This window comes from Xiphophorus couchianus, chromosome 5, assembly GCF_001444195.1.
Source record: "Xiphophorus couchianus chromosome 5, X_couchianus-1.0, whole genome shotgun sequence".
In the NCBI taxonomy this organism is placed as follows: domain Eukaryota; kingdom Metazoa; phylum Chordata; class Actinopteri; order Cyprinodontiformes; family Poeciliidae; genus Xiphophorus; species Xiphophorus couchianus.
This window is the reverse complement of record NC_040232.1, coordinates 25,976,778-26,000,240: the sequence shown is the minus strand read 5'-3', so window position 1 is coordinate 26,000,240 and position 23,463 is coordinate 25,976,778. Positions and strand designations below refer to the sequence as shown.

General features: G+C 39.8%; 1 protein-coding gene across 2 annotated transcripts in view; it reads right to left on the bottom strand.

Annotated features, from left to right (window-relative positions):
• The window catches only part of LOC114144216 (plectin-like), a 122,041-nt gene extending 113,856 nt beyond the window's left edge, over positions 1–8,185 (bottom strand). For both annotated transcript variants that reach the window (XM_028016783.1, XM_028016785.1), the window contains exon 1: positions 8,080–8,185. In XM_028016783.1, the coding sequence (XP_027872584.1) occupies positions 8,080–8,170 (91 nt within the window). In that variant the 5' untranslated portion in view covers positions 8,171–8,185. The remainder of the gene's footprint in view (positions 1–8,079) is intronic.
• Positions 8,186–23,463: the final 15,278 nt, after the last annotated feature.

The following is a 23,463-nucleotide window of genomic DNA, read 5'->3' as shown; positions in this document are numbered from 1 at the left end:
TTGGACTGTGGGGGGAAGCCGGAGAACCCGGAGAGAACCCACGCATGCACAGGGAGAACATGTAAACTGTGCAGAAAGACCTCGGGCCGGGAATCGAACCCAGGACCTTCTTGCTGCAAGGCAATAGTGCTACCAACTGTGCCACTGTGCAGCCTTGTTCCACTTATAACATGGGAAAAATATCTTGGTATAAGTAAAACTAATCTGTCAATGGAACTAGTACTTTTTCTACAATTTTAAAGAATTTTGTAAGCTAACTTATTTTAAGTGTATGAAGATATTTGTGCTAGAAACTGAAACAAAACTAGTTGGTGAGAGTTTGTGTTTTGCAGTGTATGTCTTTATAAACACATAAACATACAAAGTCAGTTTCCTATGAGAAACATATGAATTTGGCCAAACTACAGATAAATGAAACACTGATTTTCTAATGGTAGTAAAACTGCTTAGTAGCCATAAACAGTTGAGCAAGAAGGTAAAACTTTATGAATGCCAGTTATGAATCTGTTAGTTTGTTATATGAAATCAAGACAGATAGAAATAGTGGAGTTTTACTAAACAAAAAAAAAAAAGAATGAATGAATGATGGATACATTTTGGTGATCGCACCTTGTTTTTGAATTTAACTAATCTAAGAAACATCTGATAATATCCATGTAAGTTAAAGTTCCTATAGAGTCTAGTGCCAGATTTATTATAAAGTACTGACTTTACATAACCAGCTGAAGTCATAAAACTGCCTTAAATCTGTCAACACGTTCTAAAAGTCAAACCTAAAAAGCAACATTAGTCCGCTGTCAGTAGTACTGCAGCTGCGGAGATGAATCAAACCCGACAGCTTGGTGCGAATCCAAAAACAGAACAGGCTGAGATAATCGTTTTCTATGCTTTAAACATCAAAACAAATGGAAATAAAGCAACAGCCTGACAAGCAGAGAGTCACCACTTCAGTCACCGTTTATGAATAAATGCTATACAATATCTGGGTTTTGTAGTCCAGTGGCATGTGTCAGTCCATCACAGACTGATGTAAACACTGAGGAAGGAGAAAAGTAAAAAAAAAAGAGGTATGTATGATATTAAGATTATTAACAGAGAAGTGAAACTTTTTGTCTGTTTATGAAAAAGAGATGAGCTAAAATCTCATTGCATTCCTGTGATAATCGCCTCCTCTGTTCCATCCTATCAGTAACCATGACAAGCTAGCTCAATAGAGGCCAGATTTGAGCCGTTATTAGAAGAAAAGTAGGTTTGCAAAGTGAAAACACGTTTTAGTCGTTTGACTAAAACAGAAACCAAAAATAGGAGAACCAATAAAAATGGAGATAGCTAAAAACGTCATACATAACAATTTCTTAGTTAAGTGCTCTTCGGGTGAAATATTATTAGGTCTGACATCCGAACACTTCCCAGCCTCTGGCAACCAATGAGCCCAAGACTATGAATACATGGGAAAGACCAAGAAAGAAGAAAATATTAATGATCCAGAAAACATTTTCTTACAGTTTTACTCTCATAGCAGCAGCAGAAGAACTGAATGAAAAACATCTCACTGGCATCAGGTTCAGATGGGACACAAGTCGGTTTGCTTTTACTATGAAAACAATAATCAGCTTTTTCAGCTTTTAAACAACAGACCCCAAAAATGTGTTTACTTATTCTTCCCCTTAGCAAAAACAGCTGGCAAGTTTTTATAAAGCGCTGCCCTTAAGGTTTGTTTGCATTGGTCAGTATGTTTACATCGTACGGCATCCTATGAGTGCAGCCAATGTGTCAGATTTCCATTGTTCTGTCATTTACAGCATTGTTTCAAAATCATATGCCCATCCAGCCTTTCACTCCTGCAGTTGTTTTTGTTGTGTTCATGTGCAACTTATATAAAATAAAGATGTGAAAAATAATTGAACTGATGTCATCATTTCAACAAGTCAATAACATCTCTTGTTCCAGTATTGACAAGTTAGATTCTTGAGGTTTTTGTCTTATTATAAGAACTTTAGGTAAGATACCCAATGAAAGAAATTACATTTTTAATCCTTTGTATCAATGAAAGTACGCTAGGCTTTGGTTTCACTAAGTAAATAACAAATCTACACTAAAAACCCAACTATTTAGAGCTACTTTAACACCATGAAAAGCCAATTACACATCAACATGATGGCATTTGCAAAAAATGCCATGTTTCAATTGATGATTTTTATGTTTTTGTGCCGTAAATCACTTTGAACTGCATTATTGCTGAAATATGCAAAACAAATAAACTTGACTGATTGAATTATAACATAGCACGTTAGGTAGCACTTTCTTAATTTCAGAATATATTTCCACATATTCTGAAAATATTTCTTATTTGTATAAGTAAAAGCAGCCTTTCTATAGATGAGAATACACTAATAAGGTACATGTGGGTCATTGAGGTTAGATATTTTTGCTTTTTTTGGGAAGTCTTGAAAAGCTGGTTTCAGGCTCTTTTGTACCTAATTTTGCTACTTTCTTAGTTTTGAAAGTGTGAAAAACTACTTTCTGGGGCGTGCTGTGGTGGCGCAGGGGGTTAGCACGCCCCACGTTTAGAGGCCTTAGTCCTCGACGCGGACGTCGCGGGTTTGACTCCCGGTCCCGACGACCTTTACCGCATGTCTTCCCCCATCTCCTCACCCTCCTTCCTGTCTGCCTACTGTACAGAATATACGAGCCACTAGCGCCGCAAAAACTCTTCGGAGAAAAAAAATGGAAAAAACTACTTTCTAAACAACCTTGCAGCCCATGTTTCTATAGTAACACATGACTAAGTCAAATTCAAAGATGTTTTATATCTGAAGCAGAATATACAGCATTTACAAAGACAAAATCATCTCTATAAGCTACAGAGATGAGTCAAAATTTTATTCTATAATGAAATCAAATTATTCATCCTTCAAAAGAGTCTGATTTCTTTAGCCAAGAACATTCTGGAAACGTCATATCTCATAACTAAACTGAACATGACTGAAGCTATATTTAGACAGACTATGGAGGTTAGCTGTGGCTGTGCACTATGAAAAGCCCCCACCGCCACCATGATCGGGGCAATTCCCCGCTAAAGAAGCCCAGTAACATCAGTATCAGCTGCTGGGACAAATTGAGTTGGGAGGACAACGGGATGACAGCCAAGCCTTGACCGTCCAGCCGTCTACAATTCAGAGAAGGCAATGAGACAGCGGTGAGTAATCTTAGAAAAGACTGACTGATAAACTATAACTGGGCCCTAATTCATTTGGAAAGTATTTGTGATGTCAAATCAAGTCGGATTTTCAGTTCTGGATTGTGTTCTTGAAAGGTGGTCTGACCATAACTTATGGTCTGATCTAAGAAGTTGTTTTAGACACATAAACTGTTGACAATGGCAACTATTCAATGAACTCCAGGGTCAGCTGCCCTCAGTGCCTTGCCACTGAGCATCAGAAGCAGGAAATTCATTTATAAAGACGCCAACCGAAAGAGCAAAAACAGAACAAGGACTGGAAAGACTGCAGACACATGTGACTTCAGTTCAGCAGAGAGGCATACGCTGGCTAATATTGTCCCAAGTGGTTGTTGTGCGGGAGCTAGAAAGTAACTGTTAACTGAAACAAAGCGAGCTGGGGTTTTAATGTGACAAATAGAAATCAAAAAGGTTTGACAGGATTTCATATCCAGCACCATCCTACGCAGGAGCAAGTTTTGCTGCAACAACAAATCATTTGATTTCTTTACCAGATTTGTGCGTTATAGAAACTGAAGCTTTTGCAGAACAGGTCATGAACAGTCAGAGTGGAACACCTCTGAGTCAACATCTTTGAATCCAAAAAGTTGGATTTATATTTAGATCCCAAACTGGATCACTCTATCACACAAATGTGCTTTTGACAATCTTTTCTGTCAAAGTGCTGGGTGTATGTTTGGGGATGTTGCCCTGTTGGAAGGCGAATCGTTGCCCAAGTATCATGCACTTCACAGCCTCTTGCAAAGTTTGCCCAGTATTTAGAAGATGGTGCTTACCGTCACTCTGTTTCACTGCAAGGGTATGTTCAGATGTTTATGCCTATGTTTTGTGTTGGAATATACAATAGTACTCATAGTACTTTGCATTAGGCTTGACTAAGATACTTTATTCCTGGCTCAAATGGGTGAACTGGATGATCAGTAGTTGTCCCACAGACTCAGATTCTTCCACCTTAGCTGCAGATCTCTGCAGCTTCTCCGATTAATGAGCTCATCGCTCAGCCTGTCAGAGTACGGTCAGTGGACGGCCATGTTCTGGTAGGATTGCACTCATCTCATTCTCTGCATTTTGGGATAATGAATTAACCAGGACTGCACTGACGGTTTAAAGTTTAGGATACAGACAGTGAACTACACAGTTCATTATTCGAGGATTTTTCTGTTCAATATACCTTTAAATTCTTGGCGGAGATAAGCGTGGATTTTGCTTCTAGATCAGATCTAAAATATTCAAAGGAAAACGCAGCGGAAATATCAAGGCACAATTCTACTTTATTTAGTATTTGCTAATATTGACAAAGCACGCAATCAAGAACATTTTCTTTTCCTTGCCGCTGATTGGCTGTACCCCCAAATGAATAGATCAGGAAGACTACAGATGTTAGCTTCCACAGTAGTGCTAAGACGGTTTCAACTGAGTGTATTCATGAATATTAAGACCTATTTGTTGTTTTAATAGGCAGTTATAAGCAGTTTTAGAGGGGTTCTCAAGTATTTGCAGATTTTAGATATTCGCGTGTGGCTGTGGTCCCTAACCTCAACGAATACCAGGGATCCACTGTACTGCTTAACCATTCCAACTTTTCACTAAAGTGTTATCCCTGACCTGTCAGTTGTGTTGCTTGGTCTTCATGGCGCTGCTTCTTGACAATAAACCTCTGAGAATTTTGCAGAGCAGCTGCAAATGATGTCAATACCTTTTCTGAGTGAAACAAAGTCACACTGGATTTTCTAGATTTATACTTGTAAGACATTTTGAAAGTGAGTTTTTTTTCCCCCTGTTGCTTCCTCTTGTTATACTTTGTGTCGATTTATCATAAAAAAATCCCCCAAAAATACATCTAAGGCATGGTTGTACTGCAACAAGGTTTGTGGAAAAATGTTTTAAAGGCGTATGGATACTTCCACAGGGCGATGTAGTTACCCTCTCCTCGATACAAATGTGAGTTGGAAAGCCTTTTTACCAGCAGCATGGGACAAAGTTTACTGCTAGGAGTTGAAAGAAAGCATATTAAATACCATTTATCATTTTACTATGAAAACACAGAGCCCACACACTCAGTGTCATCAGACAAAGAAAGAATGGAGAGGTAGGAAAATCTTTCTTGCTGCGGTTCTGCCGTGGGATTTAATGGGAAACATACAAACACAAATATGCCAATGTGAGGATTAGTCTGCAACAAAGCATACACTCACTGCACTAGCAGGCACACACACACACCCACCCCCACACCTATCAGATGCAGCGAGAAGGACTTGTTAATCACATAGTCAAATTAGCTCTTTGCATGGTAGCATGTAGAAGATAGCAAGAAGCAACTTTCTAACAACCAGTAGAGGTTTTACATGATATCTGTTCGGAGTTGTAAGCAGCGGACAGCTGAGTCATCCGAAGGTTTAAACATTAAGCAGTTAGATAAAACTTTTCGTGTTGTCGCACGAAAGAGATTGGGGGAAAAATTTTCTCAAACGTTCGAAACTAAGCATGACAACGTGTCAGGCGTAAATGTGGGCCGAAACAAATGAGAGTGGTGCAACTTCATCTGATTTGAAGACATAAACAGATTGCAGAACAGGCGTAATTTGTAGTGCCATGCAAAAGTATTTATAACCCTTAATTTTTGGTACGTTACATTACGTAGAAACACAGAGCTCGATGAATTTTGTTGGGATTGTCTGTAACAAACCAACAGCAAGTGGTGATATTTGGTATGTCTTTTTCCCCCCAATAAGTGTTATCAATGCTTCTGTTGCAAGAGAAGAACAGCATTCTCAGAGGAACACGGTAACTCTGCAGGAGCTTTCCAGCTCAAGTGAGAAAGTCTTTGGACATAAAAGCTACTATACTAGACATGAAAATGTGTAACAAAGAGAACCACTGTTGAAATAAAACCAAATTTGCTACAAACTGTGTGAAGAGCAACAGTGTTTTATCAAAGTTGTTCTACTCAAAAGCTCCAATCTCCCTGACAAAACCATTCATGATGGGAGTCAAGTAAACTTGAAAATACAATCCCCACTGTGAACCGTAGAGGAGAGGGTTTTCTTCAGCACAAAGCAGGAAGCCGGTCAGAGTTGATTTGTAGATGGGTGAAGCTGAATAAAGGGCAGTCCTGGAAGAAAATCTGTCTAAGACTCGAAACTGAGGCGAACGTTCAGCAACGGAAGATCCATTCATCTGTCCATTGTCTATACCGCTCATGTGGGGTCATTGGGCGAGACCAAGGAATAGTTCATATGAACATGTCAGAGTGGCCTGGTCCAGAGCTAAACTCAACTGAGAACCCGTTGCCACGGATTGTAAACTGCTGCCCACGGATGCTCTTTAAACTGAAAATCACGTACAATTTCCCTACCGCACTTAAGCGCTACTTCAAATTGGCCTCATCCAATAAAATCCCAGTAGAATGCTTTGACGTTTGTTGAGACGTGACAAAATGTGGAAAAGTTGCTTTTTGCAAGTCAAAGCAGCCATTCTGTTGGCGTCAACCCAGACACGCTGATAACATGGCCTTGAAAACCCATTATCTTGCACATCTACGTGGCACAAATGAACACCGACAAACGTTATTCCTTGACAACAGACACATACAAATGAAACGTACTCTGAATAGGGAGGGGAGATGAAACATGGCAGGTATGAGGCCACTCTCCAACTGGTTGTGTCATCTGTGTGTCTTAATAAGGAGAGGTGGACCACTGCGGCGCACAGACACCATCAAGAAAGGGAACACGGAGGAACATGGAACATAAACACCTGCCACAAAGGCAGCTCCTGCTTCTCATTATCCTCTAGTAGCAAAAAGAGAAACTTCGACATTACAAATCCCACCGGCCAGCATTTTGCAGACAATAAGCCACACAGTCACAGGTAACATCTTTTAAAAGCAGGATGGGAAGGAGAAAATCTGGGCCAGTCCTTGAAAGAAGCTTTCTCTTCTTTTAAATATTTGAATACACAGCAGGGGCGAAAAAAAATCTTGGGCGAAAGAGAAAGTGGAGAACCGCTAACATTCGAGGGAATGATAGGCAACTATAGGCTCTAAAATAAAAGATGATGCTCGCATCATCCCAAAAGAAGAACGTGAAAAAAGGGAAAGATGACCCATGAGTGGCAGTAGATTTCCACTAATTCATCTGCAACTCTCCTGGTTTACTTTCTAGTTTTGTTGTTTTATTTGCTGAAGTGCATGAGGATTTCCATAAAAAGGAAACTATGTAAAGTAATTCAGTGAAGCGACGCCCAGCAGCTAACTCTGGTATAAAACGGGATTTAAAACTGAAGACGAAAAGCAAAACACCCCGCCTGCGGGGGAATTAATGAGTTTCCCTGTTGCTCAGCAGCACCTGTTAATGTCCTTGCTGCGTCTGGATGGACGATAACCATCAACGGCACTCAGACTTCAGCTCCCCCCGAACCCTCCTTCAACACCGAGGTCAGAGGTCAGCACACTGAGCCGGCCGTTACGTTTGCACTTCAAAGCGAAGCACTCCCGCAAATCCACTGGACTTCGGCAATAATACGCGCGAGAGTGGAAGAGTGACAGCAAAACATGTGTGACGATCAATAAAACACTCAGCAGCAAAGAGACGCAGTATGCGTGACTGCTGCTTTGTTCCACACACACACACAAATACTCTCTCACACACAGATTGGCGTGAGAAAGGTGTGTTTGCGGACGCCTGTTTGCAACCTGTGTGGAGTCGGAAACAGCAAAAATAGACAGATGAATTTGACCTTCCCAGAACGACAACAAATGCTAAGACATCCTTTCCATCTTTTACATGGCTTCATGCTCTAGCTGTCATCACTCTGATAGAAGTGCCGTAGGCTCCCACCTTTGTATTTCTCTCTGACATTTTCATAAGCTTGAATGAAGTCCTGCTCCTCAGCGTTGGGAGGCAGGTAGGCAGGTTCGTACATAGCCATCGAGCCGTTAACACCTCCGCCTTCTTCTTCTTCTTCTTCTCCTCCTCCTCTATCTTTCCTCTATGTTGTGTTTTTTGTTGGGATTTTTTAATGGAGTGTGAGACAGCCTGTGCTGTCCTTTTGCCTGCCCTCTCAGCTGTGTGAAACCTCCACAGCTCCCAACTTCACTCAGCAGCCCAACGCCACTCCCCCCTAAACGCAGCCCCTCACTATGGCCCCACCCTTCTTCTCCTCTACACCCTCCCACTGCCTGAGTCAGAAGTACGAATAGAAATGCAAAGCCCCACCTTTTAAAGATAGACACGCAGGCGGCTCACTCACACACACTGGGTTCTGCTGGTACAGCACCAACACAGCAGCAGAGGAAATGAGACAGCAGCAGAACGCTGTCCAATGAATCTCCGGCTCTGTTAGTCTGGGAGTTAGTTTAGTTTAGACATAAGATCCAAAGTCTCACATTTATTTGAAAACTATATAAAAATTATAATAATAATAATAACATTATTAACTACAATAAGAATTAAAAAATGGACTTTCACCCCAACATTGCCGGTTTGTACTTTTTCAGTTGCAGTTCATTTCGTAGCTAATTTTTACAGATGTGAAAAGCATTAAATTATACCTGGAGTATCCTTTTTGATAGGTTTCAAAGAGTTTCTGTTCATAACAATTAATTGTTTCTGATTTTAAATGCAGTTGACACTCATGGAAAAAATGAGTTAAAAGAGTCTTCTTTGTCCCAGTTCTTGGGGGTACAACCAATCAGCGCCAAGGAAAACAAATAGCGCTCCTCTATTGGCTGCTCCAGCCAATAGCATGTCTGTTAGCATTGAGCCGAGGTCATTCAGCCTCCACAGCTGCATTTTCTATAAAAATGTTTTAGACTTGGTCTACAAAATAAATCGACAAATAAGAAGATTTCCACCAAATAATTTCTAGTTACAAACCACAGAAAAAAATGTCAATAGGTGAATGCGTGAATAATGAATCACAAATAGGTGGGGGTCTACTGTACAAAACAGACATCATTCTTAGAGGAGGCTAACTTACATTAGCCAGATTTCTGACAAATGCAGTGGTTCACAAAGATTTTCTGAGCCCCCCTATGGGTTACAATAACCCCCCCCAAAAAAAGAAAAAAAGAATCAACTGGGCACACACACATCGTTCAACCAGACATAAACCTAAACACATATTTTGTTTTCAAACTCCACTGAAGTTTATTTCACACTTCCGGTTGCAACAAAAACTACAAACCATCTTTACAGTGAAACACTTTTGAAACACTGTTTTGTTTGTTTTTTTTATTCATCCACACGGCTTCCCGAGCCCCTCCTCTCCCCCCCTGCAATGGCACTGCGCCCCCCCCCCAGGGGGCACGCCCCACACTTTGGGAACCACTGCACAAATGTAACATTTCTGTCATTGTTGCTTTTTTTCTGCCGATTGGAGAAACTACACCAACCATTCAAAGGTGGTGGAGGCCTCTTCAATACTTTTGTAACTGAGAGATGTTAGCTAGCCGGACGAACAACCTTTCTTAGCTGAACCTTTTATCAAAACAAAACAGTTCAAGAACTACTTCCTTTGTCACTTCAAAATAAGAGTCTTAAACATAAATTTGTGTTGTTAGGCTTAACGCACAAACAAAATAAGATGCTGAGGGGAAGTGTGCATACTGTCCCCAAACAGTCACAGTAGATTTCTACTAATTTGGGCCCCTTGATCCACAAAGCTGATTCACAATCCATTTAAAGCCTGTAAGCTCTAAAGCATTACAAAACAGAACAAGTTATTATACATCTTAATACTCACTACTACCGTGAAGAATTTAAGGAACTTCTGCATCCTGTTTTCTAGCATTCAGGTCAACTAGTTTCCCACTAATGTATTATGGTAACTCCATTTAGACTAGCAGTGTTAGAGAATGTTTTGGTCACCTTGTACACCTAGACTAGATCATCGCACTGAGATTTCAGGTCTACCCAGAAAAAGAAAAAAAAGAACACCTTTGCTATACATATTAACAATTGCGATACATTCTCGTAAAAACATATTTATTAATGATTTTTTTCCACCAAATACTGGTGGTTAAGGCAATGGACCCAAATAATAAAATGTGCCAATATGTAAAACATTATTTAGGTAAAAGTAGGTCTGAAAGATCTACAACATACAGCTAACACTTTGGAGTTATCTAGTAAAACGTTTTCTAATTACTGGAAAAATGTTGTTAAGGACCAGAAGATTTGAGTTCTAGATGCCAAAGTAACTCATAAGAGCGATTCTATTTAATTTCAGGCCTCAGGTGTCGGAGAACATCCTTCATGCCTGTCCAGCAGTAAACTTCTCCAGCTGGGTTCCTGCCTTAGTCATCTTCTGAAAAGAAGATCTGATGCCTGCTTCACCATTAATACGTTCATAGTCACATTCAGAGCAGACATGGGCCTTGACACCCACCACAGAGATCAAAGTTTGGGGCAACTACTGAATATTTAGTACAGGGTTCAACCTGTCAAGTCAGTAAAAGAAGAAAAACAAAGTCACAGTTGTAAAATAAAAAATAAAAAAAACACCTTAGCTCCAAACAAGATGTAAAATTAATACCAGCAGCATTAGATGTGCCTAATAACATGATGACTGCAAACAGCAAATCGTCTGAGCAAACAGAGATATCCAGTGATGTCTTGTTAGGGGATTTTCTTGATGTTCTTGGCACAACAGAAGAGATCTGATGTAGGAAAAGGAAAGTCTCTGCAAAGCTTCATTATCAGTCATTTCTTTGGCCGAGGCCAAAATGACATCAGTCAGGAGACCTTCCTGACAGGAAACACGATAAGTACTCTCTAAACTCCTTGTTGTTAGTGCTGCAGCAGGAGCGCGAGTGAAGGGGAAGTTCTCCACCACATACAAAGGGGTTTGTCTTTTTCTCCAGCATTTTTAGACTTTGCAGACCTTCGCCATTTTGTTTATATTACAGAATTAAAGGGTATTCCAGACTGTAATTACCGTTTAAATTTGTTTGCTGCTACAGTTTCAAAACCACAAACTCCATTTCGTACAGTTCATCTGAAACAAAAACCTTATCATTTCTCACAGAAAAGTGTTAGTGACCACAATGTATACTTGTTGGCCACACAACTATGGTCACAGCTGGCTGGAGGGACGCCCGGAAACATTTCTCTGGCAAGAACGACAGATTTAATTGTTGGGGACATATTTTAAATTAGCAAAAACGCATTAATACATTACAGAAATAATCTGCAGCAAAGTATCATTTAGTTGGGGGTACCCTGTAAAAATATAAGAACAAAACACAGTCATGGTGTGCAAACGAAAGTACCACCTCTTATTACAGGTAACACCATTTCAGAACTGAATTTGGGAAACCATGCTGTAAAGCAGCAGACTGCAGGCTAGCTATCTGAGCCAAAAGCTGAACTAAATAACTAATTAACGAGCTTGATAGACTCCCAAATAAGGATGCGGTGATATGAAAATTTGGTCTGATATCGATATCGGATCTTAACATTGCTCATCGGTCTGATATTATATATGTTTTACTACCGTTTTACTACCTTTTGGGGATGAAAATGATCCGTTTTATTCATCGGATCGATACCGATAAATTAAAAAATGCTGATACTAATATTAGTGCTGATATATCATAAATCCCTAACTCCCAGTGTTACTTTATAATGTATCATGGTTTGAACATTAAGCAACTTTAATCGAAACCCACTACTAAGTATTAAAAAAAAAAAAAAGATGTATAAATATACTATAACATAAAAAGGAACATTCACTGACTTTCTGTGTTAAATAAAGCAGCTGTCACATGTCTGACATTTTTGTTTCGCATCTCTATGTCGGTACCATGACACTGCAAAACTGTATTTTGACCAGAGGTTATCGTAGCGTGATCCCACGCCTGCTTACACAAAGGAAGCCAAAGGCAAAGTTACCATGTTCACTCTGTGACATCAAGATAGCAGCTGTCCTAAATAGTGAGAGTCAACTGGACGGAGTAAACCTTTAAAACATCACATGCTGTAAACAGTCCCTGGCACAGGCTCCTACAAGATCGCTTTCACTTTGAAGACACTTAACAGTTTTACAAGCTTTATTAAACCAGCTTCCTATGATCTTACATGAAGCTGAGGCTGGTTTGTTTAGCTAAACTGAAACTCTCTACGATCTGTGAATCTAGCTGAGAGAATTTAAAGCTCAGTGAAGTTGCAAAGAAGAGGAAGAGTGTTTTGCTGTCCACATCTCTCTTTCGACAATAATCAACAGGTGCGGGCAGGGCTGCTAGTGGCACATGTGTACATTCTTTAAGGTGCACACCCAAGCTTTGTCATTTAACAATCTGACACCGAGTTTGTGTCTCCCAGTGCAGCATGCAGTCTGCACGTGCTAATTCTGGTCAGACAAGTATTTAATGGCGGCATTCCAGCCGCATTTGCAAATGTCACTTAGAGAGGACCTGAAGGAAGGAGCTGGAAACAACAAAACCAGAACACATTTCTGGGTAAACAGTTACTTAAAGGTTCAAAATAGCGTACGTTTATCAGAGAGGATTTATCAAACTTCTAAAAATGCATAGTATACTGCAATAAATGTTTCTCAAAATGGACAACTGTATGTTAAAAAGATTTCTTTCTTTTCAAGTTGTGCCATTTGTTGGTACAACAGAGTTTTTTAAATGTGCAATGCATTTTTATATATTTTACCTCTGGAGTACCTTTATGTTAAACAAATTTTCAACATGGAGATTATTCACTGACTCCGGTCAGACAGTCCCCACGGGTTCCCTGTAAACTCTGATCCCGTTTTCCATGTTGTTCCCTTCAGCCACGTCTCCTTTCGTTTGATAATCTACTTGACTAGACTCACAAAACAAGAACAGCTACAGTGTTAAGATTATTTCACACCATTTGGTTGGACAGCACGCTAAAAGTCTTTACAAATGTCAACGCATCCAGGGAGAGGGATTATGAAAGTATGTTTCTCCAGAACAGAGCATGAAAACACAGAAATACAGAGATCTCTCGTGCCGACCGACTGAGAGTTCGGTTTTAGTCGAGGAACGAATGTCCTGCTCTATCTCAGCTTACCCTCAGGCGCCTTTTGATAAACTAAAGTGGTTTATGCAGTTTTGATGTTCTTCAAACACATTACATAAGTTGTATGGGTGATTGAAAACCCTGAGAACATTCACTGAACTGATAGATTACATTTTTTTTAAACAACTTAAAGTATCTAAAAACTACAATTGCACAAATGTGAAAAGTATTCAGATTGATCTCCCCCTAACCAACCCGTGATCTATCCTCCGACTTTTCTCAACACCACTGCTGTCACATCTATAAAAAGTGTTTGAATGGTGCAATCGGGTGGTAATATTTTCCCATGAACAGCCAAAGAAGGCGTGGGAGACCACAGCGAACACAGGCCTGGCTCCCTCTTCTGGATAACCCAAAAAAAAAAACTGCCGCTGATCCTTCAACCCGTCCAGATTCACCAAACTGTGCCATGACTCATTTCCAGAAGGCAAAACTTACAAGTGTCAGCATTCCATTTTCCAATTCCTCCCTTTCTTTTTGTTAATAAAGAAAGCTACAAAAGGACAAGTCTGTTAAACTGAAGCAATGAAGCAGTTCAGTCTCAAAGGCTTTCCCAAAACGGCAGGCAACCCTTTGTCTGCTGAAATACAGCAGAGCTCAGTCAGAGAGAGGACACAAGCGGCTCACTGTGCAGTCAGTGCTACTTGAGAACAGGATGGAAAATGTGACATATTTTCCAGACGCAGTGATGGTTTTTCAGAATGAATACTGCCAGCCGACCTGCCTCTTCTAGCGTGAATCGCCACCTGCTGGTCAAACGTGTAAACTGCAACTTGAGAAAAGTCCATAAGCCAAGTTGCCTAGTATCAGCAGAAAGATAGATTATTTTCTTTTAATAACATGCTTCGTTATGAAGGCTGCTTGTAGTGACAATTTGCAAAAGTATTGATTCCTCTTTCTTCAAGATATAGCAAGCTTCAGTTTGTTTTATTTAGATTTTATGCAATAAGTGAACAAAGTAGTGCATAGTTATTTGGTGTACTGACTATTCTACATGGCTTTCAAATGGTATTTTGTATTCATCCTCCTTTTAATTTGATTTGAATAAAATCCAGTGTACCCAAATGCTTCAAGGCCCACTGTAGCTTTTTATCCAAATTACATCCATAAGTCCCTGCAGTTCTTCAGAAATCTGCAAAATTCACACAAAATCAACAGATCCACACATTTTTCTGATTTTACTGCAGATTGTTTCTCAAAATTGGTCAAACACATTGGGTTTAAGTGACTGCTGCCTCAGCGATACTTGATATGAAGTTATAGTCTGTGATTGATATGGCGATAAAAAGAAAGTCTCATTTAACATCACATGTTAGCACAAATATCGTAAAAATTCCTTACAAATATTTCTAAATTGTCAACACAAAACTGTGACTGTGATTGCGAAAATAAAACACAAAAAAAAAACATCCCTGGATGGACTGATCAGTGTGAAAATATGTTTAATATCATTTCAATTTAAGAAATACTGAGTGAATGGTGAAACAAACAGCGGCTTGTTGATATTTTAACAGTTTAATGGGTTTTATCAATAGATTCTGGCAAAACCGGCCCTTTACGAACATTAAAATTTTTGATATGGTCCAAAAGGAAAATTAGTTTGACGCTCCTGCCTTAAGAAGAAACTTAGTGGACCTTTTTGTAGTTTAATCTCAGGGTAAATCCAGCTGTTCTGTGAAGGCCTCAGAGGTTTGGAAGAGAAATTTAAGGCAGAGTTACGTTTGAAAACAGTATCCCAAGCTTTGAACACCTCACAATATATGAGCCGTAAAATGACTTGATAGAAAAGCTTTATTGCCTTTACGAAAGAGTGGCAAAAAGAAATCTATCGTTGAAAGAAAGTCATGAGAAGTTCCATTTGCAGTTTCACGGGAGCAATGTGGAGGACGCAGCAAAAGCAAAAACAGGAGAAGAAGGTGGTTCTCTGGTCAGATGAGGCAAAAATGTAACATTTTAAGCTTCACAAAATGGCAGACACTCCTGACAGCGAACGGGAGTGTGTTTCTTAAACGAGGAGCTGACGGGAATACGCAGCTGACAACAAACCACCCTGGAAGAAAAACGGTTAGAAAACAACAAAAGAAACTTGATGCTGGGTTGGAAGTTCAACTTTCAGCAGAGCAAAACCTCTAAACAGAAACCTGGAGCTACAATCGAATGGTTTAGATCTCAGCAAATTCGTCTGTTACAGCGCCCCAGTCAAAGTACACGCCTCGAATTGAGTCAAGAGTTGAGAACTGATGTTTACAGACACTCTCTGTCCAAACTGACAGAGGGCTGAAAGTTTCTGCCTCTAGATGTGAAGAGTGTGGAAGTATTGCCTCGGAGGCGCTCAATACAAATGCACAACACACTTTTCCTGAGTCTTGCGCATAAAACACTGTCATTTCACTTCACAGTCAAGACAAATAAAAAGTGAGTAAAGACTCCTGTCTTCTTTCCTTCCCATCGCACCGCAGAATGACGACACAACGTGTCGCGGCTGATTTTTATAGTTCGCTGCCTAACGTGCGGCACCCTGCGACATCATACCGCTAAAATATTCAGGGCTCCGCTCATAAACGTGATTCATGCCCACATACTGCAGGTGTGTGTGAGTGAGGGAGCGTCTGTGTGCGGCATTCTCTCAGGATCAGATCATAGCCTGTTGGTCATGAATTATTGAGCAGCGCTCGGTGGAGATGTCTGCTGCCGGCCGCCTAACAGCCAACACCCGAGCAGACACACCATGAAGTCTGCTCTTAGAAAATACAATTCAATTACAGAGACATAACTTACATTGACAGACACATTGCATTGTGGGTAGTAACTCTGTAAGATTACGCCACGATGCTAAATTAGTTGGGTATCCTTCATAGATCCACTACATAGCCCTGATAGTAAGCAACAACCTACGTCCTTTGGCTTGATGTAACCAAGTTCTTTTTTATTTTATTTTTTTAAATAAATAGTTGAGATGATGAATAAATATGTCATCCAGACCGCAGAGGTGCGTACAAGCACTTGTGATTGTATGAAATTACAATTTGTTTTGGCAAAACAGACAGTGGTGGCAGCGACTTAAGACAAATTCTTACATTGCAGTGAAAACGTATTTACCCGTAGTGGGTTTTATTGATCTCTGCTTTTTTTCTCTCTCTCATTTAATCATAAAGATAAAATGTTGCTTTCAAATGATAGTTTTATGAACTAAGGGAAAGCACAATTCAAACAAATCAGAAATGCTCCCAAAACCAAATTACTGATGGAAGCAACAGCTTTCCTTTTGCTCAGGATAATTATTGTCACTTTTTTGGGGGGGAATCATTTTAATTCACAACCGTCAAAGCATCTGAGCATGTCCTGTTTACGATCACGCCACATAATCTCAACTGGATTTCAGGCTAGAATTCGACTAGGCCACTAAAAATAGGTTTCTTTTGTTGTATTTTTTTTTTTATAGCCATTCAAACATTCACATTTCCGAAACACTGTTTTACGGCAGACGTAACTGGAGGCAGACCTTTGATAAAGTTCCTCCTTTATTTCATCGGTGTTGAGAATCACCAAGAGATTTTATTTTTCATAAGCAATATGCAGATTGTTAATGCCACTTATCTGTTAACTGTTCCATGTCGTCTCCATTTCTATTTTAATGTTTATTAGATATTTTGAAAATTTTATACAGAAAAGAAAAACGAGCAACAGGACAAAACCTATACAGCACAGATACAGGAAACAAAAACAGGAGGCATGTACGTAAGTTAGAGCAATTATATGAGAAAAGTAACCAATTTATATATAAACTGAAAGTTATACATCATTCGAGTTCACATTACTGGTCTTTTAATTTTGAAATATTCAAGAATACGTTCCCATCTCTTTTTAAAAACATAGAATTTCCCATTAAGACAGTATCTCAATCTTTCTAATACAATAACTTCAGAAATTAAGTTTTTCCATAGCTGGATCGAAGGGGCGATGCAACCAACCCATTTATGCATTATCGACTTTCTGGCCAACATCAATAGGAATTGCACAGTCTCTTTGAGAGTATCCAGGTGACTGGGTATGAGCCCAAGGAGACACAGCACTGGACTAGGAATGCGTCTCCATTTTTGAAAAGTAGATCTCACTGAGGCTAACTGGAGTAGCAAAACCTTAGAAATGTCTTTACAACCTTTTTTAGAGTAATAGTTGTTATTGAACCTGTTTCTAATCTGCTGTTGGGTTTCTTAGGGTTGGGGACTGAAGTGTTGCTTTTTTTTTTCTCTTTTAGAAATTTCAGTCTACTTCCTGTTGTCAGAGAATGATTTCTTCAATTTAAAAGGTCATAAAGTAACCAGGCAGAGGTGCGGCAGTGAAATGAAAAAGTGTAGTCGCAGTTAATTCATAATATTGTCATGATTTGTGGTGGTGAGGTCAACGCGGTGGACCCAGGTTATGGCGAGAAAATGACGATTTAATGATAAATAAGCACAAAAATCCAGGCAGCACAGATGGGCAGAAGGCAAGAAGCTCAAAACTGGTAGCAACTGGTTACAACCACAACAATGATGGACTAGACAAGACGGTAGCAGAAACGAGAATCTGACAAGGAAACAAGGGACACAGGTGGGTTTAAATACACAGGGAGACAATCAGGGGAAACAAGGAACAGGTGTAACCAATCAAGGGGTAGACAGGACAACAGAGTCTCCACAGAACACAGAAACCTAAATAAACACATAGAAAAACTCAAATCCTCACAGATATATTACTTTTCCACAAAAACTACTTTTTACATTTACTGAAATGACCTTTGTTCGATGTTAAAACTTGAGTTAAAACATTTAAGTGTGCCACAAAGCATAACCAGCAAACAAGTCAGCTTTTGGGGGGGACATTTTGTTTTTCACATCACATTATAAGTGATGGCCAGCGGGACATGACAGTTTTCAGGCTTTACAAAACTGCTTGGGATAAAAAAGAAAGAAAGCGCCACCAACAGACCCTGATCTGCAGCATCAGAATGAACTTCGCCAGCGTGGACTCGAATACGTTGTGAAATCTCACCTTATTTAGTCAAAATACAAACTTGAGCAATGAGTAAAAACTTCCAGAACACAAAAAAGTCACAACACATTCCTCAGCCAAACGTGAAAGATGACCTTAGGCATTTTATTGTCCTACTGCACCGACCCCAAGGTCATCCCGTGAACATAGTCTTCCGATGCTTTATCGCTTCGTTGTGTTCTGTCTTTTTGCTGAAATATTTACCTCTTTGTTTTAGAAATGTGCTGATTATTGCTAGTAATGTGAATTTGTTTTGCGTTTTCGGTACATATAAATGTCTCATGCTCCTAAAGGACAGAATTGAAAGTTTTCCAGTCTAGGAAACCATAGAGAGGACATATCCGTTATTCCTAGAAGTTTTCTCTATCCTTTTCACAAACCGTCATTAAAATAACCAGGTTCCAAACGCAATGCATTCTACTAAAGTTCCTAGTGAGCAATAAGGTCTCCTCCTATTTGCAGAAGTGGTTTTCAATAGTTAATAATAAGCCATGCGATTACATTCCCAAACAAAGTTATTCAAAATCTAAACTGTGCACTTTGTTTTTCTACCTGTAAGTCAGCTGCCAAATCAGTCACTGATAGGAACCTTTAAATGATGAAATATTGCTGTGTTTTTGTTTAATTCTTTTTTTAAGTGTCTCCATAAAAACACTCTCTGCACGCGCCCCTGTGGTAAATTTGGTCTAGAACCAGCCTCTAAAGAAAACAGTAAAGACTATTATATATATATATATATATATATATATATTCTAACCAGCTATAAGGGGCCAGACTTGTATCATCAGCACCTTTATTCAGATGACAATTTGCAATGCAAAATATTATGCTTAGTGATTTTTTGCAATGGGCAATGCAGTACTTAATTAATTTAGAATTATTTTTATATTTATGAATGAAATTGTGTACAGCATTGGCTTTATTTATTTGGAGAGTATTTTTTAGTTCTGTACAAAATGTATATGTGCAAAATATTTGGATAAATAAGGGGTTAGTCTGATCCCAGTCCTTAGCCTTGTTAATTACTCTTATTGGTAATTAACTCTTATTAGTGACTGTTGCGTCACTAATAAGTAAGTGTTTTGTTTTTTGTTTTGTAAGTAATTTCCCAAATATCTCTGGAGTCACTTAAATAAGGTTAAACTAAAGAACAGCACAGAATGTTGGAGTTAGGCTGTTTCTTTGCGAAGAAAAAGGTGTTTTGTCCTGAAACTATGACAGACCCACTTCATGAACTGTGAGCTGAAATAGTAAAACCCTCATCATGTCTACTTTTCCATAGATCAGAGGTGTCAAACTCCAGTCCTCGAGGGCCGCTGTCCTGCAGTTTTTAGATGTGCCACAGGTACAAAACACTGGAATTAAATGACTTAATTACCTCCTCCTTGTGTAGATCAGTTCTCCCAGCCTTGCTAATGACCTAATTATTCTTTTCAGGTGTGGTGCAGCAGAGGCACATCTAAAGGTTGCAGGACTGCGGCCCTTGAGGACTGGAGTTTGAGACCCCTGCCATAGATGGACATTCATTCTTGTTTAAAGAAAAAAGGCCAACATCCGCATAACGGTCAGACAAAAATAAGGGTAATGCAATTTCTAAGTATGATTTTCAAATATAGTTCAGGTTAATGACTAGTTCTCACTAGTCATTAACCTGAACATCTACCTTGTTAATAAACTGGTTTTAGATTTATTAATCCTATGCATTTAAAAGAGGGTCTCCTGCCCCATTTAGTGGGTTCTCTGCCCCAGTTAGTGGGTTCTCTGATCCATCAGACTTTCCCAGTGTTCCTCCAGAGCCCCTCAGTGTTCCTCCCGAGACCCCGCCCCTCAGTGTTCCTCCTGAGACCCCGCCCCTCAGTGTTCTTTAGTCTCTGCCCCTCAGTGTTCCTGAGTCTCCTCCCTTTAGTGCTCCTCCCGAGACCCTGCCTCTTAGTGCTCGTCGTCGCCACCTCTGGGCGGCCCCCGGGACTCCTTGTTGTCATTGTCGTCGCCGCCTCAGGGAGGCCCCAGAGACTCTTCGTCGCCACCTCCAGTGCTGCGGACAGCCGCCGGACCACCTCCGTGGTTTCCGCCTCCAGCACCGCGGGCGATCGCCGGACCACCTCCGTGGTTCCAACCTCCTTTGCCTCCACCCACCCTGTGGGTAGTTTTTTGTTGTTTTTGGACTCTTGGCCCTTCCTGTGCCTCCGCCAACTCCGTTGGGTCGGTTTTTTTGTTGTTGTTATGGACTCTGGCCCCCCATCTAGTGCCCCTCCACCCACCCTTGTGTTTTTTGTTTTTTGGGCGTCTGGTAGCCGCCCTTGAGGGGGGTGGAGGGTACTGTCACGTTCTGTGTTTTCTGTGTGTTCATTTTGAATTTTTGGTGTCTCTGTGTCTCCGTGTTGTCCTGTTCTCCCCTCGATTACTCCCAGGTGTTTCTCGTTTCCTAATTACCCCGTGTGTATTTAGTGTCACCTGTGTCTCTGTCGGGTCCTCGTCTAATGTGTTCCGAGCCCTTCGTGTTCGCCATTCATTTTAACGGTTGCTACCAGCGTCCAGCCCTGGCGTCTGCTCGGCCGTGCTGCCCGTTGGTTGGACTGTGTTTTCGTTATTAAAATCATTTATTCATCTTACCTGGGTCTACAGCGTCTGCCTCACCACCTCTCACCACCAATTCTTGACATCATGCTGCTTGGACTGCCTGGACCCATCAGCTTCTTCCAGGGATCCACAGTCCAAAACCACCCGACAGGCCTTTATCTTCAGCTTGACAGCATCCCTCCCTTCTGGTGCCCTCGAGTTGATTTTAGCGTTGCGTTGCCCATAATAAATTAACTGAAAATGTTGTGACCACACTGTTCTCCAGTGTACCTTAGAACAAGGATCTTTTGCAAGATCTTTGGACATCTCCCTGCCTTCTTGACAATGGAGGCAGGGACATGTCCCACTCTGTGTGGGCCATGTTCCACTCACTTCCTCCAAAATGTGTCTAAAGCACTATCTTTGTTGTTGGTCAGTTGTCACTTTGAGCCCTACACTGTATTCGTCCCGTCCTTCTGTGGCTTTTTCGTAGATGTAGATATACCCATTGCTGCAAATGTCAGCTCCACAGTCGAGGAATTATAATGGGAAATTTGGGAAAAATCCTCCCAAATGTCCCATATTAATTTCTCCCAAATGTCGCTTATTATTTCTTCCCAAATGTCCCATTATAATTCCTCAAAAATGTCCCATATTAATTCCTCCCAAATGGCGCATATAATTTCTTCCCAAATGTCCCATTATAATTCCTCAAAAATGTCCCATTATAATTCCTCCCAAATATCCCATTATAATTCCTCAAAAATGTCCCATTATAATTCCTCCCAAATATGGGACATTTGGGAGGAATTATAATGGGAAATATGGGAAAAATCCTCCCAAATGTCCAATATTAATTCCTCCCAAATGTTTCATATTATTTCTTCCCAAATGTCCCATTATAATTACTCCCAAAGGAATTAATATGGGACATTAGGAAGGAACTATAATGGGAAATTTGGGGAAAATCCTCCCATATGTCCCATTATAATTCCTCCCATATGTCCCATTATAATTCCTCGTAAATGTCCCATATTAATTCCTCCCAAATGTCGCTTATTATTTCTTCCCAAATGTCCATTATAATTCCTCAAAAATGTCCCATATTAAATCTTCCCAAAGGAATTAATAAGGGACATTTAGGAGGAATTATAATGGGAAATTTGGGAAAAATCCTCTCAAATGTCCCATTAAAATTCCTCCCAAATGTCCCGTATTAATTCCTCCCAAATGTCCTGTATTAAATCCTCCCTAATGTCCCATTATAATTCCTCAAAAATGTTGCATATTATTTCTTCCCAAATGTCCCATTATAAGTCCTCAAAAATGTCCCATTATAATTCCTCCCAAATGTCCCAAATTAAATCCTCCGAAAGGAATTAATATGGGACATTTGGAAGGAATTATAATGGGAAATTTGGAAGGAATTATAATGGGAAATTTGGGGAAAATCCTCCCATATGTCCCATTATAAATCCTCCCAAATGTCCCATATTAATTCCTCCGAAAAGTCGCATATTATTTCTTCCCAAATGTCCCGTATTAATTCCTCAAAAATGTCCCATATTAAATCTTCCCAAAGGAATTAATATGGGAAATTTGGGAAAAATCCTCCCAAATGTCACATTATAATTCCTCCCAAATGTCCCATTATAATTCCTACCAAATGTCCCAAATTAAATCCTCCGAAATGTCCCATTATAATTCCTCAAAAATGTCCCGTATTAATTCCTCCCAAATGTCCCGTATTAATTCCTCCCAAATGTCCCATTATAATTCCTCAAAAATGTCCCGTATTAATTCCTCCCAAATGTCCCATATTAAATCCTCCCAAATGTCCCATTATAATTCCTCAAAAATGTCCCGTATTAATTCCTCCCAAATGTCCCATATTAATTCCTCAAAAATGTCCCATTATAATTCCTCCCATATGTCCCATTATAATTCCTCCCAAATGTCCCATTATAATTCCTGAAAAATGTCCCATTATAATTCCTCCCAAATGTCCCATATTAAATCCTCCCAAATGTCCCATTATAATTCCTCAAAAATGTCCCGTATTAATTCCTCCCAAATGTCCCATATTAATTCCTCAAAAATGTCCCATTATAATTCCTCCCATATGTCCCATTATAATTCCTCCCAAATGTCCCATTATAATTCCTGAAAAATGTCCCATTATAATTCCTCCCAAATGTCCCATATTAAATCCTCAAAAATGTCCCATTATAATTCCTCCCATATGTCCCATTATAATTCCTCCCAAATGTCCCATTATAATTCCTCCCAAATGTCCCATTATAATTCCTGAAAAATGTCCCGTATTAATTCCTCCCAAATGTCCCATTATAATTCCTGAAAAATGTCCCGTATTAATTCCTGAAAAATGTCCCATTATAATTCCTCCCAAATGTCCCATTATAATTCCTCCCAAATGTCCCATTATAATTCCTCCCAAATGTCCCATTATAATTCCTGAAAAATGTCCCATTATAATTCCTCCCAAATGTCCCATTATAATTCCTCCCAAATGTCCCATTATAATTCCTCCCAAATGTCCCATTATAATTCCTC